General features: G+C 47.9%; 1 protein-coding gene across 1 annotated transcript in view; it reads right to left on the bottom strand.

The window, feature by feature from the left end:
• Positions 1 to 16,220, bottom strand: part of TXNDC16 (thioredoxin domain containing 16) — a gene marked incomplete at its 5' end in the record, with an annotated part of 34,658 nt that extends 18,438 nt beyond the window's left edge. Inside the window, 12 exons of the mRNA XM_084287204.1 lie at positions 5,098 to 5,157; positions 5,600 to 5,746; positions 6,674 to 6,815; positions 8,178 to 8,238; positions 9,221 to 9,387; positions 10,601 to 10,757; positions 12,247 to 12,337; positions 12,856 to 12,977; positions 13,304 to 13,378; positions 14,086 to 14,159; positions 15,236 to 15,318; positions 16,052 to 16,220. Coding sequence (XP_084143330.1) covers positions 5,098 to 5,157; positions 5,600 to 5,746; positions 6,674 to 6,815; positions 8,178 to 8,238; positions 9,221 to 9,387; positions 10,601 to 10,757; positions 12,247 to 12,337; positions 12,856 to 12,977; positions 13,304 to 13,378; positions 14,086 to 14,159; positions 15,236 to 15,318; positions 16,052 to 16,220 — 1,348 coding nt within the window. The remainder of the gene's footprint in view (positions 1 to 5,097; positions 5,158 to 5,599; positions 5,747 to 6,673; positions 6,816 to 8,177; positions 8,239 to 9,220; positions 9,388 to 10,600; positions 10,758 to 12,246; positions 12,338 to 12,855; positions 12,978 to 13,303; positions 13,379 to 14,085; positions 14,160 to 15,235; positions 15,319 to 16,051) is intronic.

Genomic DNA, 16,220 nt, shown 5'->3' with positions numbered 1-16,220 from the left:
AAGGTGCAAGCAGGTAAAACAAAACCTGGGGAAGAGAGAAGTTTGGAAGATGTCCCCTGAGGAGAAGGTGAGTCTGTTTCAGTCAAAAACTTGCTAGAAGAAGGAAACAATAAAATCCAACAATATGCAAAGTCTGTTCCAGAGGTGACAGTGAGATCTCTCTCTATTGCCAGCTGGTAAAGGACAAGCAGCAGTCCATTTGCAGGCCTGTGGAGGTTGACCAAGTATTAAAATAAGCTTCTGAGAAACAAGCATAACATAGCCAGAATAGCTATGGAAGGGTTTTAGTCACAGGCTCACAGACATATATTTGCCAGGGATTGGCAAGGCACCCCAAAGACAAAGGTGAAAGCACAGGTGACCTTTGCATGTTTTCCCATCCCATATCCCTCTGTCCTTGAGATCCCATTGGACCATTTTATATAGCCTTTATTTTAGTTTCTATTTTGCAGCTCTTTCACGTGAGTTCACTGCTGTTCTGCCTTGTGTCAAATGTATGTACAGAAAAAGCAAGTAGTGGCACTAATCTAAGGGTCTGCAATTCCACTCAGACAGTCCAGTGTCTCAAAACACTCTGAGAGAGCAAAAATGGTTTGTGTCATTCTCCAGGCTGTGAAATAACTTCTCAAATTGAAAGCCTGCCCCTGGATTTATTTCACACCTCTGATCCGGTATGGCTGGTTCTCATCAGCTGTTACCACATAATCTTGTGTCTTGCCCAACTCTGAAACAAATGACATGGAAACAAGGCTTTGATGTCTTGTTAAAATCGAGCTGCGAGGCTGCTCTAAATATCCACAAAATGCAAGTTTAAGTATTTGGATACCACCTTGGGGGATTATGTACCATAAATGACCCAGATCTCCAAGGAAGCCCTGGCTGGCCTGAGGAATGCTGTGTACATGATGATCACTCTACCATCCCAAGCTGCACCATGTTACTAATTACTGAACACAAAGCAGTTTCAGGACTCGAGTCAGCAAAAGTTTGTTCAGCCCTGTGGTCACCGTTGAGCTGCTGGATGGGAAGAAAGTTGAAAGAGAAATATAAGATCCTTCTGTTCTGTGATTTTAGGTGCTACTGAAACTAAAACTAAAAGTGATAGAGAGAAACTCTGTCCAAGGGGTCTTCTGAAAACAGAACAAATCACTGAAGGCTACAGGGAACACTGCAGGATATGCAAAAAAAATCAAGAATCCTTTAAGCAGCTAATCCTGTGGAGGGCAGGACTGGCATTATCAACAGCTCACATGGAGAGCTGGCCCAAAGGTTATGAGATGAAAAAGAAACGTTATGTGTGAAGTGCTGCACTTCACGAGGAGGAATCCAGTAGAGAATGGGGAATAACCAGCCACAAGTTGCCTGAGTGTTACAATTTCTCTGTACGTAGCTCATAGATAATACACACAACCTGGCAACTTCCCTCCAGTCCTCTTCATTGCCAGCTACTGCAGAGACTTCCACGTCCCCCAGTACCACAGGGAATCTGGTTTCTCCTTCCCTCATTTCCTATACTGATGTTTCCTTGGTGTTAGTCTTTTCCAGCATGGGTGCCTAGGAACCCATAACGGACTCCTAAATCCTTGCTTCAGATTCAGGTTCCATGAAGGGAGAGTGTCTAAAAGAGGGCTATGAAGATGATGAAGGGTCTGGAGGGCAAAATGTGTGAGGAGCAGCTGAGGTCCCCTGGTTTGTTCAGCCCAGAGCAGAGCAGGCTGAGGGGAGGCCTCATGGCGGCCTGCAGCTCCCTCACGAGGGGAGCGGAGGGGCAGGCGCTGAGCTCTGCTCTCTGGGGACAGCGACAGGACCCGAGGGGACGGCATGGAGCTGGGACAGGGCAGGGTCAGGATGGGGGTTAGGGACAGGTTCTGCACCCAGAGGTGGTCGGGCACTGGGACAGGGCCTCCTCAAGGACACGGCCACAGCACTGAGCCTGCCAGAATCCAAGAAGCGTTTGGACACCACTCTCAGATGTAGGGTTTGGTTTTTGGGTGGTGCTGTGTGGAGCCAGGAGTTGGACTTGATGATTCTCATGAGTCCCTTCCAGTTCAGGATATTCTATGAATATGTGATGCATGAGTCTGTGTTGCTAAATCACCCAGGTGATGTTCATACCTTTGAACTACAACTTCACACCCCTGTCTTTGGAAGTTATTGGTCAAGAAGACCCCACGAGCACAGAAGAGGGAAACAGAATTGTTTTTCAGCTCAGTTTTTCAGAATATTACTCTTCTTTCACATTGGTTTCTCCCATCTAGGACTTTTCAAAACAGTCCACTGACACACCTAAGAAATGCGACCAAGCTGTCTCACTTTCACAACCTCTTTTACAGTCCTAGGGGTGCTGCTTCCATAAATTCACATCTTCTATAAGAAAACAAGAGCTGCAGTTAGCCCCAGTGGCAGAGAGAACCGAAAGCTCTTGATGCAAGAGCAGAAAATGTGCTCTGTTCAGCAAGACCGAGATGATTCTCCTGACCTCCTCTTAGATCATATCTCTTAACAAAGGGAAACCACTTTGGGGGGCCACTTAAACTTTATCTGGTGATGATCTACTGCTGATCATCTGTTACTGGGTGATTCATGGGGTTATCCCAGTTTCCAGCCTCCTCCATTCTCTTGTTCTGTATCTCATATGGCCTATTCTCACTGCCATTTTGCACAGAAAGTTGGCATCGAGTGGGACCTGTATTGCATCTCCAAACGTGCTTTTAGCGAGGGTGACTCATGCCTCAGACAGCAGATCTTGGCTTCTGAACCCTTAGGAAGTTAGCTCCACCTCAAACGGCAGACACAGGAATACCAGCACTTTTGGGGGAGCTGACAGACTGCACCAAAGACATAATCCGTGTTTTAAGTCTTGCATAGCTCAAGCTCTTCTTCCTGCCCCTTGCACTGGTTTACTTTCCCAGCTACCCTGCTTCACTCTGTTCTTACTACCAAGCCCTGCTCTGGATCCCCTGACACTGACTCCTACTTGGGAGTTCACAGATTCAATGATTTTCATCAGGAAACTCAGTATAAGCCATGCCCCCTGAACTAGAACATTCACAATCGATATTGAATCCATCTCAGCCTGATCTGCTATAACCTTTGGCATCTTTAACCTCTCGACTCCAGACCACCCTAATTACCAAGCCTGAGACACCTTCATCCTGGCCATAACAGAGAACCTGGGGACCTCCATCCTTCTAGGTCTTCCAGCTCCCCTGACAGACCTGCCTGTGACCAAGTCTTCCTCAGCAGCAGAGACAAAGATGTATCTTGCAGGAAACTCACTACATTTCTCTCCAGTTCCACAAAAGCAGCCATTCTCCATCCTCTCCAAGGTTACAGCAGGAAAAACAGGCGGGAGTCATTTCATGATTCCAGTTTGGCCTGGGATTCTTCAGTGGGACCTCACTGATCGCAGAGGAAAGGCCCTGACCTCAATCAGTTCATAATCTCTGTTGAGAATCTGCCTATGGCTGAGTCCATGTACTGAGATTGTTATCAAATTATTAAAGAAACACATGGTGAAAGCTTAGCCTCACACAGTCAGCCAAGTTTTGATCATTGGTTCAGGAAGAGGCAGGGTTTCATCCACTGACTCTCCCAGCTTGCTACTTTAGCTGGTCTAACAGCTGTAGAGTCTGAAAGAAACCCCAAAGAATCAATAACCATGACTTCTCTAACAATGATAACTCTCCCTGACCTTTCCTGTTTATTCCCAGGATGTCAGTTCAGATCCAAGGTGCCAGGAAAACTATGAATGCAGAACTGTTTTCATCCAAACCACAGCGCTGTCCTCAGTGTTCCCAGGAGGGTGTCTTGTAAGCAACTCCCAGTGCATCCGCTTCCCAGAAAACTCCCTGAGTCCTCTGCACACCCTATACATTTTCTCTCTGCTGAGAGCTGTTTGAATCCTGCTTGCAGTTGGCAGGAAAAGGTGCTCAGTCCCAGAGGAGTGAGAAATAAGGATGAGAAATCAGCCTTGATGAAGAATGAAAACACACAGAAGGCACCAGCTACTGAAATGAGTTGGGGATGAAGTCACCTGGGTATAACCCTGTAAGCCAGGGGCAAACACAGGTATCTTTAGAAGAGATTCAGCCCATATAAGCCTGACAGTGCAGAAGAACCCACCCATATACTGTTGACTATAGAGGGGGACAGGGCTGAAGCCCTGAATGAAGCTGAACTGGCGCTTAACACTGCTCAGGAAATACCACACTCCTGAAGCACCAATCCCTCCTGCCTTTATTAGCAGACTGCCTGATGTGCGTTGTCTTTAAATGTTACTGATTCTTTGCTGTCATGTATTATTTATGGAATCTGTGGCTGCCTGTGAGACTTCCCATGTAATTAAGCCCGTCTACAGGCCCTGAAGGCATCATCGCTTTAAATTCTTTCTCTGACACTATTCTGCTCCCCCTCTGGATCTGGGCCTGCCCACACCTGTCTGTTATGCCTTCTACCAAAGCCTGGTTACTGCTCTGCTCCAGATCAAGTGCTTATGTGGTGACTTCCAAGTGCAGGAGACCTGATGTAGCCCCCTCGTACACCAGTTTGGCTCTCAAGCCTCATGCTGTGCAGCAAGCAGTGCGTCTTCTTGCTCCTTATAGGTCACAGTGCTGAGGGGCACCGACAGGATCCTGTTTTTGGGATGCAGGCCAGGGTGCCTGCTGTTTGTCCCTCCACCTCCAAAGCCCATGCTGTGTCACTCACTGCTTTTCGTGTTCTGCCCTGTCTCCTCATGATTTTGGGCATTTATTGTGCAGTCACTGAGCCCATCAACACCACAATCTCAGCTGAAAGGCAGCTTGGGCAGCTGGTGTGTACAAATTTACACCTAAAGCAGAAGGTGACTTGTGTAAGGTTGTACTGCCAGTCCCGTGACTTTATGCAGGCACAAAGGGACTGCAAGGATCCCTAATTAAGAAACAAATCCTCTTCCTAAACAACTTAATGTGGGTATGCCTTCCTTAAAAGTTTAGGAACTGAAAATGAGTATATTCTGGGTGAGGAACTGAGATACCACCAATATCTTCCCAGTCTTCTGGTTTGTACTTCAGATGCAAACCAGCTCTAGAGGAACTTAGACCTGTGGCACCTTACCTTTCAGGTGATCGGCCACCTCCACATAAGTCTGCAGCACTACCAGGGACACTGCTTCCCCTGAAACACAGAAGAGACAAAGCCCCAAGTTACATATAGGTGACTGACAATGTTACATTACCATTTTCTGCATCCTAAGGTGCTTCAAGCTCTGAAAGACTGAATGAAATGAAGAAAATTTGACTTTATTTTACTGCAGCAGCCAGTGACTGGGTTTTCTAGGTTATCCCATGAGTCCAACGCACTCATTTCCCCTTTTGTCCCACATTCAGCCCCTGTCAAAGTGGAAAACCACTGATGTATTTTATACTGACAGATACTCTGTCGTCACACATTATCAGTCAATGAGAGGAAGTAATTTAATCTGATTGCTACCAGTGGGTGGGGGTACATGGGACAGGATGCAGCATATATTTATGATTTAAACTTGCCTACGGTATCACCACTCTACAGAAAATGTGCGAGCTAGTGAAGGGCCTGCCAGTCCACACTTCATACTCACAGCTGGCATAAAACAGCACCACCGTCTGGGCAGCTTTCAACACGGCAGAGTGAAAGGTCTCCTCCGTCAGGGTAAGGATCTGCTCCAAGGGCAGCTCTCGCTTCTTGTCCCTGGAAACTGCTTCCACCACCTGATCATCCTGAACGTCTGCAAGGGGCCAACAGCCGTGCATGAAGAAAAGCATGTGCACAAAAGGCACAGGGAACTACACACCCATCTGCAACCCCATTAGAACGTTTTAATAATTCTGCTAAACAGAAACAATCTGGTATAGAAAACAAATGTTTTCAAGAAAGCATTGCAGGGGCCGGTGTTTTCTCCCTGGAGAAAGCAAGTCTGGCACAGCTCTTACCAAAACATGTCTCAAACCTTTCCAAAGGGACAGATAATTCTGACAAATAAATCATAATTTCTTCTGATGCCTGAAGAGGAGACAGCATCGGGTGCTCCTTAAGCACCTTGCCCCCCTGAAGGTGGACATATTTAAGCAGAAGGAGCCCCTCCCTCTTGCAGCATCTCTGCAACTGTTATTATAACAGCTGCTGATTTTTGTCCGTGGTGTTTGCTCTAAAAATTACAGCTGTCTGTCATGAAACTCCAGGGATCTGCAGAGAATTAAAGAGCTACTTCGTACAGCCATCGTGTGACTGTGATAACCACAGAATGACAGACTGGTTGAGGTTGGCAGGGACCTCTGGGTCCATCCTCCCTGCTCAAGTAGGGATACCCAGAGCAGGGTGCCCACAACCATGTCCAAGTGGCTTTTGAAGATCTCCAAGGAGATTCCACAACCTCTCTGGGCAACCTTTCCCAGGGCTCCATCACCCACACAGTACAGAAGTGCTTCCTGATGCTCAGAGGGAACCTCACATGTTCCAGTTTGTGCCTGTTATCTCTTGTCTTGGTACTGGGCATCACTGAAAAGAGCCTGGCCCTGTCCTCTTTGCACCCTCCAAAGGGATAGTTTGCCTTGGATTTGCAAGAGCATTCTTTAATGCTTTAACATATGTCTTGGAGATGTTGACTGCATGTCCTACCTGATGACAATCAGCTTCTCACTGTTTAGTTACACACCTTGATTGTCATTCTCTTTCTCATCCTCATCTTCCTCATCCTCATTCTCCTCCTCCTGGATTTGTTCAACCTTGCTCTTATCTTCCACCAAGGTTATAACTTCATCAGTGTCTTCCAAGACCAGGTATTTGATCGGCACTCCCTAAGGAAAATAGGAGCAGAACATCACCCTGTGTCTATCCTACCTGCAAACCAAACTCAAGGCTGATGGGGAGTTCTGATGGGGAGGGAATTTAAAGTTCCCTCCCATCTAGCCCATTATTTTTAGGGTGTATCAACAGATTCCTAAAGCTGCCAAACAGGGGAGATCCTGGGATGTCTTTCTTTGGCGCAGTTTCATCTGCACGTGAGCTTATTTCACTCCAAACTGATGTTTGGTTTTCAGAAAGTAATTGTGGCTATGTGGGATCCTCTGTCTGTAGCAGGAATGGTGAAAGTGGACACCTGCTCCATGTTAAGATGTTGGGAGGTGAATCTCCTACTGTGAGAAAAAGCCCAGAAGCTGAACAGTGAATGTGAGTGGAAGCTGAGCTACAGATTCATGGTCCACTCTGCTTCCTAGCCCCTAGAGAGGTCAGGCTAGGCCAGAGCAGCCCATCACAGCCTGGGAAAATGGCACAGAAGATCTTCTATCTCATGTAGCTCAATAAAGACGAGTGCTCCCAAGTGTAATGAACTGCCAACCAAAGTGTATTTCTCAGAAATGAGACCTTGTCAGCTTAAAACCAGTTCTGGCACTGCCTCAGCAAGAGGCACTTCAGAGAAAATGAGTTTTATAATGAACTGAGAGAAATGACAAACTGCTGGCACCTCTAAGAGAAGAAACACAACGTGCACATCTCTCACCAGGCTGGGGGAAGCCCTCGGGGGACACTCAGATTCAGGTCTGATCCTGTTTCTTTCCAATCTCAAAAGTGACAGTTCGCGCAATTTGGGGCAATGCATGTTCCCTGGCATTTGTTGCCTCACAAGCTGGGTCAGGCCCCTCCAGAGTTTAGCTCATCTTGATCAGCCTCATTTATCTCAGGCTCTGCCCTTCTCACAGATCACTGCCAGAGGCATTTGGTTACATCAGTTCGGCACAGACCTTTGTTTGCTTTCTGGCTCTTAGTTTCATGCTCATTTCCCCTTCCATCTTTTGAACTCCTTTCCTACCGGGCCAAGGGCCTTTAGAAGTCCAAATCTTCTGGGAATTTACACTTGGACTGCTACCTTGGGTAGTTCACAACGTTGCATTGCTTTATTGTGCAATGGAGATATCACCCCATGATTAGAGCCCAAAATAAACACTTCCTTTTATCTCCTGTAGGCAGGCACAATTGCCCTGCTGTACCGAGCTCAGGCGGTTCCAAATACGTGCACAGAGCTATGGAAAGACTATGTTCCCTTGAGCTTTGGGGAAGGTTGTCAAATCACAACAGAGGCAAGCAACGCCCTCTCAGGAGAGCTGATATTCTCAGATAGTGAAATAAGAGTTGTACAATAAAGAAATCCAACACCGAACCTCATCTGGTGTCTTGAGAGCGACGTTGGACCGGAGCAGAACATTCAAATCCACCAGGTCCCTTCCAAAATACAAAGAGAATATTAGATGGTGTGAGGATGTGCGAGGTTACCTGCTCTGTCCAGCCTGCTTGGATGGCAATCACCCCGCTCTGAGCAGCACCACGTCCTCACAGAGGGCTTCAGGGCCCCAAAGTACCTGTGGGAGCCCAGCCCACGTGAAGTAAATCAGTGCTGAAGAGCTAAGTCCCGAGTGACCCGGTGGGACTGACACAATCTGTGCTTATTTCACAAGGGCTTTGAATTCCCTTTCCATGATTCATGTCTGTGCTCACACGCTGGTAGCCACATCCCAGCGCAGCTGCTCTGACGGTGGATTTTGGCTCAGGGTGAACGCAGCCAAGAAGTGCCTCTGTGCTAGGAGACACCACGATGGCAGAAAGCTGTAAGAAAACAGCCCACACCCATCCTTCCTGCATCTCCTGCCACTTGCGCTGCTGCCAGCAGCATGGGCACAGAGCACACATGCCACATCAAGGTCCCAACCCACAGCTGCTGCATCACCCGCTGACACACAAAATTTAGGAGGGGGCAGCCCCTCAGGAATGGGAGATCCCGACTTGTCACGGGCTGCCCACTCTCCTGGCTCCAGCTCAAACATCACCTGCACAGATGGGCGAGTAAGCCCTCAGAAGATCTCTGTTTTTTTGGTCTTTTGATCTTTGTGATCTTGGTCTGTGCTTTCCAAGTTTCCTTTCTGAAATTTCTTTCAGTCTGACTATTCTTCTACTTCTAAATCAGCAAGAGACTCAGATATAGAGGCTACACTTCCAGCTAGAGTCTGAAACCAATTTTAAGTGATTCTGGAGAATCATGCCCTCTAATGTGACATCCTCTCACCATATGTAACATACTCCTACTGCTTCTCACACAGATCCGAGGAAACCCACTGACTGTGATCCCATTGTCCTTGCTGTGGGGTAATTGAGCTCAGAAATGCCATGAAAACCAAGGAGAATTCCCCAAACACAGGGAAGCAAATACCTGGACAAAAGGGCGACTCCTGCTTTCCCCAAGAGCTGCCAGGCCAAAAACTCTGCTGTTCTCCTGTCTGCCTCGTAGGTCTCTTTCTGGCTGAGGATGAACACAAGTGGTAGCCCAAGCTGCAAGTGAACAGTGGAAACCTTCTCTGGGTCCTCAGCAACCTCTGTCTGGAAAAGATACATGGTTATACTGCAGCACATCTCCACATATTTGACGTATTTCAGCTCCTTTCCAGCCAGCTGCCTATTTCAATGGAACTTCATTGAATTTATTTTTGAAATTGATCAACAGGCTCAAAAGTAATTGGAAAGGGAGGCACAGAAGCCTCATTTTTCTGAGGAAAACAGCTGGAAAACCAACCACCAGATCACCATCACTTTAAAAATTGCTGGAAAGTGAGACTGAAAGCCTGGAACAACTTCCTCATTGAAATCTGGAGCCTAGGAGCGGGTTCATAGCCTGCAGTTTCTAAGGCCAATAGATAACCTGGCAGGCTGATCTCCTGCACAGCCCAAGACATCATGTTCTCTCCAGCCACCGAAACAAGGATACCTTCCAGAAATACCTTCCAGGTATCTCCACCCTGATTCTAAAACACCTACTGAAGCAGAACCCCTACAACCCTGGTTAAACTGTTCCGACCTTTCACGACCATCCCTGTTAAAAATCTGGGCTTTATATATTCATGTTTTTTGTGACCTGGCACCTCCTGATGTCAGATTTCCCTTAATTTCTATTTATCTGACAGCCGTGCCCCGGGGCAATTTGGAAACCTTGTCTGCCACACACAAGAGCTGGCATCCTTTCCCTTTGTGCCTCTGACATGTTGTTTCATGACAGCACAGAGCTGCTTGATGAAGGACTTCCCTCCACGGGCTTACTCCAGGAGGCTGGCTGACGTAGAGACTTCATTTCTGCTTGGCAGAGCTGTCACCAGGGGGAACTGGGGGCCCCCTCTGCCCAGTGGGAAAAGGGAAAAGGAGCCTCCTGTCTCCTGTGCCCCACCAGGGCGTGAATCTTGTCTCCCTGAGGTGCTGATCCTCCTGTGGGGAGCCTAAAAGTTGCAGCAAAGTCAAAGAGGCACCTCCACCCCATTTTGAATGAAGCACATTCCTGTTCATGGTGCTTCAGTGCAACCACAGGACCACAGATTGGCCCTAGGCACCCCTGAAAAGGAGGTCCACGTAAGCTCAGCAATCTAATGGAGTGTTACTCACAGTCTCAGACCTTTTCTTTGCTTGAATTCAACCTGGGAGCATGGGGAAGGGGCAGATTCCCCTTCTCTTCCTCGTCCTCTGTTCCCACCTCCCCCATCTGCCCCAGCTGCCCTCGCACTGCACAGCCCGAGCCTGGTGCATCATTTCTCTCCCCCCATCGTACCACAAGAGGAGCCCCCATGAGTTTGAGGTGCCTGTGGATGTTCAGCACAGTCAGATCCTGCTCCATGGGTGTCTTCCTGCAGGGCTGCGCCACGTCCGTGGCCTGCTGGCAGTGGCAGAACAAGAGCCGGGCAGATGATGCATCAGGCTCGTCGCTGCTGGGAGAGAGAAAACAAAACCCACACTGAGCTGGAGATCCATCACGGGGCTTAAAAATACCCTGACAGAGTGCCAGTATTTGCTGGCAAGGTTTTACAGGGCAGATATTCTCCCAGTTCAGGGTGTGACTGGCACATGGGACTTTGAGAGCTCTGCTAGTACCAGGTAGAGTTGTGGCCAGGCACCTTTCACAATGATGCTCACTGTCTACTGAAGACCCTGGTATGAATGACCCCAACCACAGAGCAGTTGGCTTAGCTCAAAAAGGACAAAAATAAGCTTTTCTCATTGGGACCAGCCCTGTCACTCCAGTGGGGACCCTGGCTTGAGGAGGACAGCTGAAATATAGGTTTACTCGTGTCTTTTACCTCCCTGATGGCATCTTACGTACTATGTAAGGAATATTTCACCTTTTGAACAGCATTGGTTCTATCTGTTACAAAGGAAGAAGTGAAATCAGGTTCCCTGGATGGTTCCTTGGCTAGTGGTGGTTCCTGGTTCTGGTACCACCACTGGTGCTGGGCTGCGGGTCAACTTTGGGAGGTCACATTCTTTTCCCCATGCATCCATTACACCATGTCTAGCATAAGGATCACCTTTTTTTTTCTTGTAAAGGGCTTTACTATCTCTCTGTGGAAGAGAGGATGTTGTATTAAGACCCCAAGGCCTGACTGCTGGTGCCCTCTCAGCTCTGTGCAGGATGAAGCCATGTCCTGTCCAAATGACAATCGTGCCATCTAGTGGCAAACGAAAAACGCGATCCCTGATCACAATCTGCAAGAGCAGGATGTGAAAGCAAGCACATTGCTGTGTAAATGCCTTGCTGAAAATGCAGCATGCCATCTGATATTCCCACCTTCCTCTCTGCCCATCCTGCAGTGACTCCTTTGTTCTGTAAAGCTCCAGGGAACCCATGGCTGAGGTTTGGTCAGTCAGCTAGGGAAGGGAGACAGTGGGCTCTTCTATAAAATCCCAGTCAATGACAGGTCAACAATGGCTAGTCCAAACCCAGGAACACAAGCAGCATTGGTTTTGGAAAAAGCAAAACAGATCTCACCATCCGTCCTTGGCTGTTACCCTAATTCCATCCTAGGGTGGAGTCTTTTACCTTGAGATGCAAAATACATATGTAGGTCCTGAGCTTGTTGACATCCAAGGGGGCTGAGAAAGGTCAACACTGCCAGCTGGTTGGAAAGGAGATTCCTAAATATCCTGGAGGACCCCAAGCTGATCTTTGACTGGAAATCATCTGTTCTCTAGCTCAGCACGAAGCCAGCAGTGAGCCCAGTGCCTTACAGGCCTGGCAACATTTGGATGCTTTAAACACAGGCTGCAAGGTTCACTTCTAGTGAAACTGATTTTTCTCCCGTGCAAGCTAGCAAGGATGCCAATGCTAGATTTGACCTGGGAACCTGAGAAACCAAAAAAGCAGTGCAGGGGAGCAGATATACCTGGTGTGTGTGTGTTGGTGTGTGTGTTTGGACATACCTGGCGTCTTTCAACAGTGTTGCCTCAGTTGTCAGAACAAACTGGTGGACAGTCCCGTAGACAAAAGCCACTTCCATCACAGCTCTGTGCTCTGCAGAGAGAAAGGTGTGACTAATTCACTGCTGCAGCTCAGTCCAGATCTCCCTCTTCATCCTTCCCAGTCACAAGCATCAAGACAAGCATCAAGCTTTCAGAAACTCTCAGTAAAACTCCACAAGGGGCTGAAGCCATGCTATGGAGGTAACTGAGTCACAGGCTGAACCCAACTGCTGATCTCCAGCAAACACAGAGGTGGGGCAGGTGAAAGCATTCTGCCACATATCTGTAGCAGAGATCTGCCAATGGGTTTAGTTATTCAGGCAGCAACCACTGGCTTGCTTTCTCTGTCCAGTCCATCTCTGAAAGCTTGTGTGCTCCCAGCAAAACCATCTTGGTCAACCTGATTCATTTGGCAACAAGGCAAGACAGAGAGCTCGTGTTTGGGTGGCCTTTTCACATGTCTTCAATTCTCCATTTCCAGGATTCTGAGTCATAAAACGAGCTCCCTTCCACATTAGTTAAAAAAAAGGCTCTGGGGGTGAGCAAAGAAGAGAAGCTGGGTGTTAATACCTGCAGTTCCAGTAGCTGGTACATACGCGAAGACCATGTTTGATTTCCCTCTCAGTGCATTTTCTATGTTCTGAAGATCCGTCAGTGTTTCGACGTATTTAACTTCATTAAAGAGCAGGGCACTGAGAAGCCAGAAAACTCATTAGCAACCGCTTTCTTTTAAGAGAGAATTTGCAGCCACATAATCACGATGGAAAAGAAAAAAACAAAGGTGAAACTCCAGCTTCTTGCTGGCAGATGCAAGATTCACAGCCAAATGCAGATATGTGCTGGTGAGTCATGTCCAGGGCATAGATTTAACAGGGTCAAACCATCCCAAAGAGAGAAGGAGCCTTCTGCTTGGCTGAAAACAGCCTCTGGTGCAGTTTATATTTATGCAAACTTTTCTATCGACAAGTGAAAACGAAAAATAAACAATTTCACAGAGATGGATCTGGCCTGTACTTACAACAGAACATTAGCAACGATGGAGTTCACGTCAAATAAGGCATCAGTAGGAAATTCTCTGATCAGCATGTTCCCTCTGGGGAGAGAAGAAAAAGTATCAGCAAAGAAACCATGAAAGATTAGCAACACGTAATAAATTCATTTCTACTCAGTGATATCTCCAAGTGTCTGCTGGCAGGTATGGCTGGAAGGAAGATGTCAGGACTGAACCTGGGGAGTTCCTAGGACTAGCAGGGTCTCCCTGATAAAAGGTCTCCTCTGTCATATATTATAATCAATGAGAACAGAGCACATTTGCTTTGAAAAAGCCCTCTACCTGATACGTGGAAAAGCTTCCAGCTGACAGTCCACGCAGAGACCAAGAGCTAAACCTTCCCACCTGCGTGGTGAGCCAACCACAACAACAGGAAGGGCACCGAAGAGTGTTTCTTTCTAGGAGCAGATCCAGAACGTAGTGCACTGACTGTTTGTCCTGGGGACCTGGTGGTGGGAGCCCAGAGGGACTGACTGAGGATGTCTTTGACGGTTTCATGTAGCAGAACAGCTCTGTGCTGATAAAAAGGAACGTGGGGCAGGACAGGGGTTTTCACACTGAGGACAAGGCATCTGCTTTGCATGTGTGGAACCTTTTTGGGGTATTTTTTGCTAAAATCTGTATGGCACCGCTGTCCTCATGGCCCCATGCTTCCTGTGCAGACATCTCTGCTCCCTGACAGCATTTCCTCCAAACCTTTGTACTTCAAAGCAATTACAGCGTGGTGCCCAGGAAGCCCCCCCCCTTACCTGAACAGGTAGGCTTTCCTTAATGCATTTTCTTTGCCACAGTATCTTGAGACATCCTCTTTGGGACAGTTAACCTGGAATTAAAAGTATTTATTGGACATCCAGCTCTACAAATGTCTACAAACACATGGTACCACAGCATTCTCCCATTCCAGGATATAAGTGCCAGCCTTCCCAAAACTGCTGGGAGAGAAAATACAATCACACAGTGAGATGAACAGAGTGCAGTGCTGCGGACTGGAGCTGGTATTTCAGTTCCCCAGCTCAAGCCTGCCTCGATTTGGGTCAGACAGGATTAAGAGATCTTGTGATCTGCCAAGCATATTCGAAGTGACAGACCACTGCTTGCTTACTGAACTCAGTCTGCGTCTGGAGGAACTGAAACACACACACACACACATATATAAAAGCACTTCTTATAAAATCTAATTGCACTTGCATGAATCTGTAATTCACTCACCTACATCTGCAGAAAAATTCAGCCAAAAAAAAAATAAAATAACGCATCCTATTTAGCATTTATTGCACGGTATTGAAAAGAAGTGAACTGACCCCCGCCAACATTCTTCAGTCAGAGCCTCTTCCAGTGCACAGGGCGAGATGGGGTCAGGCAAGTTCCATGCCCTGAGTGAAGCAGCAGGCTGATGCTCTTTTGTGCAACACAGCAGGGATCATATCCTTCCTTGCACCATGGTTAGGGGCACACATCAGTAACCAGGCAATGCCACAAACCATATGCAGCCGCCTGGGAGGTCAGATTAGATCAGCCAGCCAAGCCTGGCCCATGAGGTTTCCCATGAAAAGGGACAATTTTCAAGAAAAAGATGAGAAGTTAAACGTCTCCTAAACCCACAAATGCAAATCAAAGCTCTGTTTGAAGTGTGGACAATGTAAAATCTTCCCTGGACAGAGGAATCTGCCCCATCCCACAGGCAGAAGGTGTGACATGACCCCCAAGCGGGTGTGATACTTTTGTTTCACAGCAGTGTGCTGTGGTTACTACAAGCTGGGTCAAGAGAAAAATGGGATGCCCTGTGCAGCCAGCACCCCATTTCCTGCGGGGTCCCACTGCTGTCCATCACCAAGGTCGGCAGAGACAACCTCTGTCCACCCCACAGTCAGCCCTGCCCCACTCCTTGTCCTCATTTACCTTCACCACCGAAATGCCGTAGTCCTGCAGAGCCTCGACTGAGTTCTCAATCTGTTCCAAGAAGGGCTGGGCACCAGGGGAAACTAAAACAGCAAAAAAAAAAAAAAAGCTGGTTTCAATCCCTTCCTCTTGCAGGCAGGCAGCAGGAGAGCAGAACGACACCTTTTCTCCCCGGGCCAGGCCCTGCTAACCTTGCTGGGAGTAATTCACTGCCCTGGGACTGGGGGTCACCAAATTCTTGAGCTAGCTGTGACAAGGGGGAGGGTGGGCATCAGTGTCACTGTATCTTATGGATGATCCCTGAATCCAGCTGGATTTCTGTCCTCCCCTTCACTAAAGCCACCACAGCTTTATTTTTGATGGCTCCCCACCTTCCTTCCTAACACATCCAGCCCCTGTGTTCATGGGTTCCTCAGCCTACATCCAGGTCTCTGAGAAACCATGCCTGGGGGTCATGGGGGAGCAGAACAAGAAGGGCAAGGTGATGGATCTCCTTCTAATTACATTGGGACATCCTGTTGAAAAGAAACACGGCACCTTTCAGGGGGTAGCTCCTTACAGGGCATCTGGAAAATTAATGAAGAGGAGAGTGTTTAGGGACACAACCAGGACAGATGCCACCCCAAGACACTTCCACCTGCCAAGGGCACTCAGGAGCTATGCAAACCCCAATTTGCCAGCTGGGCTTGACTAGCTCTTCAAAACAGCTTTGGGTTTAAAATACTCAGAATTGTCTCCTCATTATTCCACTTCCATACACACCCTGACACAAATCTCCTGCAAACCCAGCTGATGTGCAAGCTGTTGAATACATACCATTAGGGCTGAAATAAGCCAGGGACGCCCTGCCAGCTTGCAAGCCACCGAAATACTCCTGGGGGCTCAGCTCCTGTAGCAGACTCGTACTTCCCAGCATCGGAATGAAGTAAGCGCAGAAGAGCAGGAATGAGAAGGAAGGAAACCATCTGTCCTTCTGGGCTGGCAT

Source organism: Netta rufina, assembly GCF_964035555.1.
Source record: "Netta rufina genome assembly, chromosome: 5".
Classification (NCBI taxonomy): Eukaryota; Metazoa; Chordata; class Aves; order Anseriformes; family Anatidae; genus Netta; species Netta rufina.
Note: the sequence above shows the minus strand (reverse complement) of the source record. Positions and strands in the feature narration are given on the sequence as shown.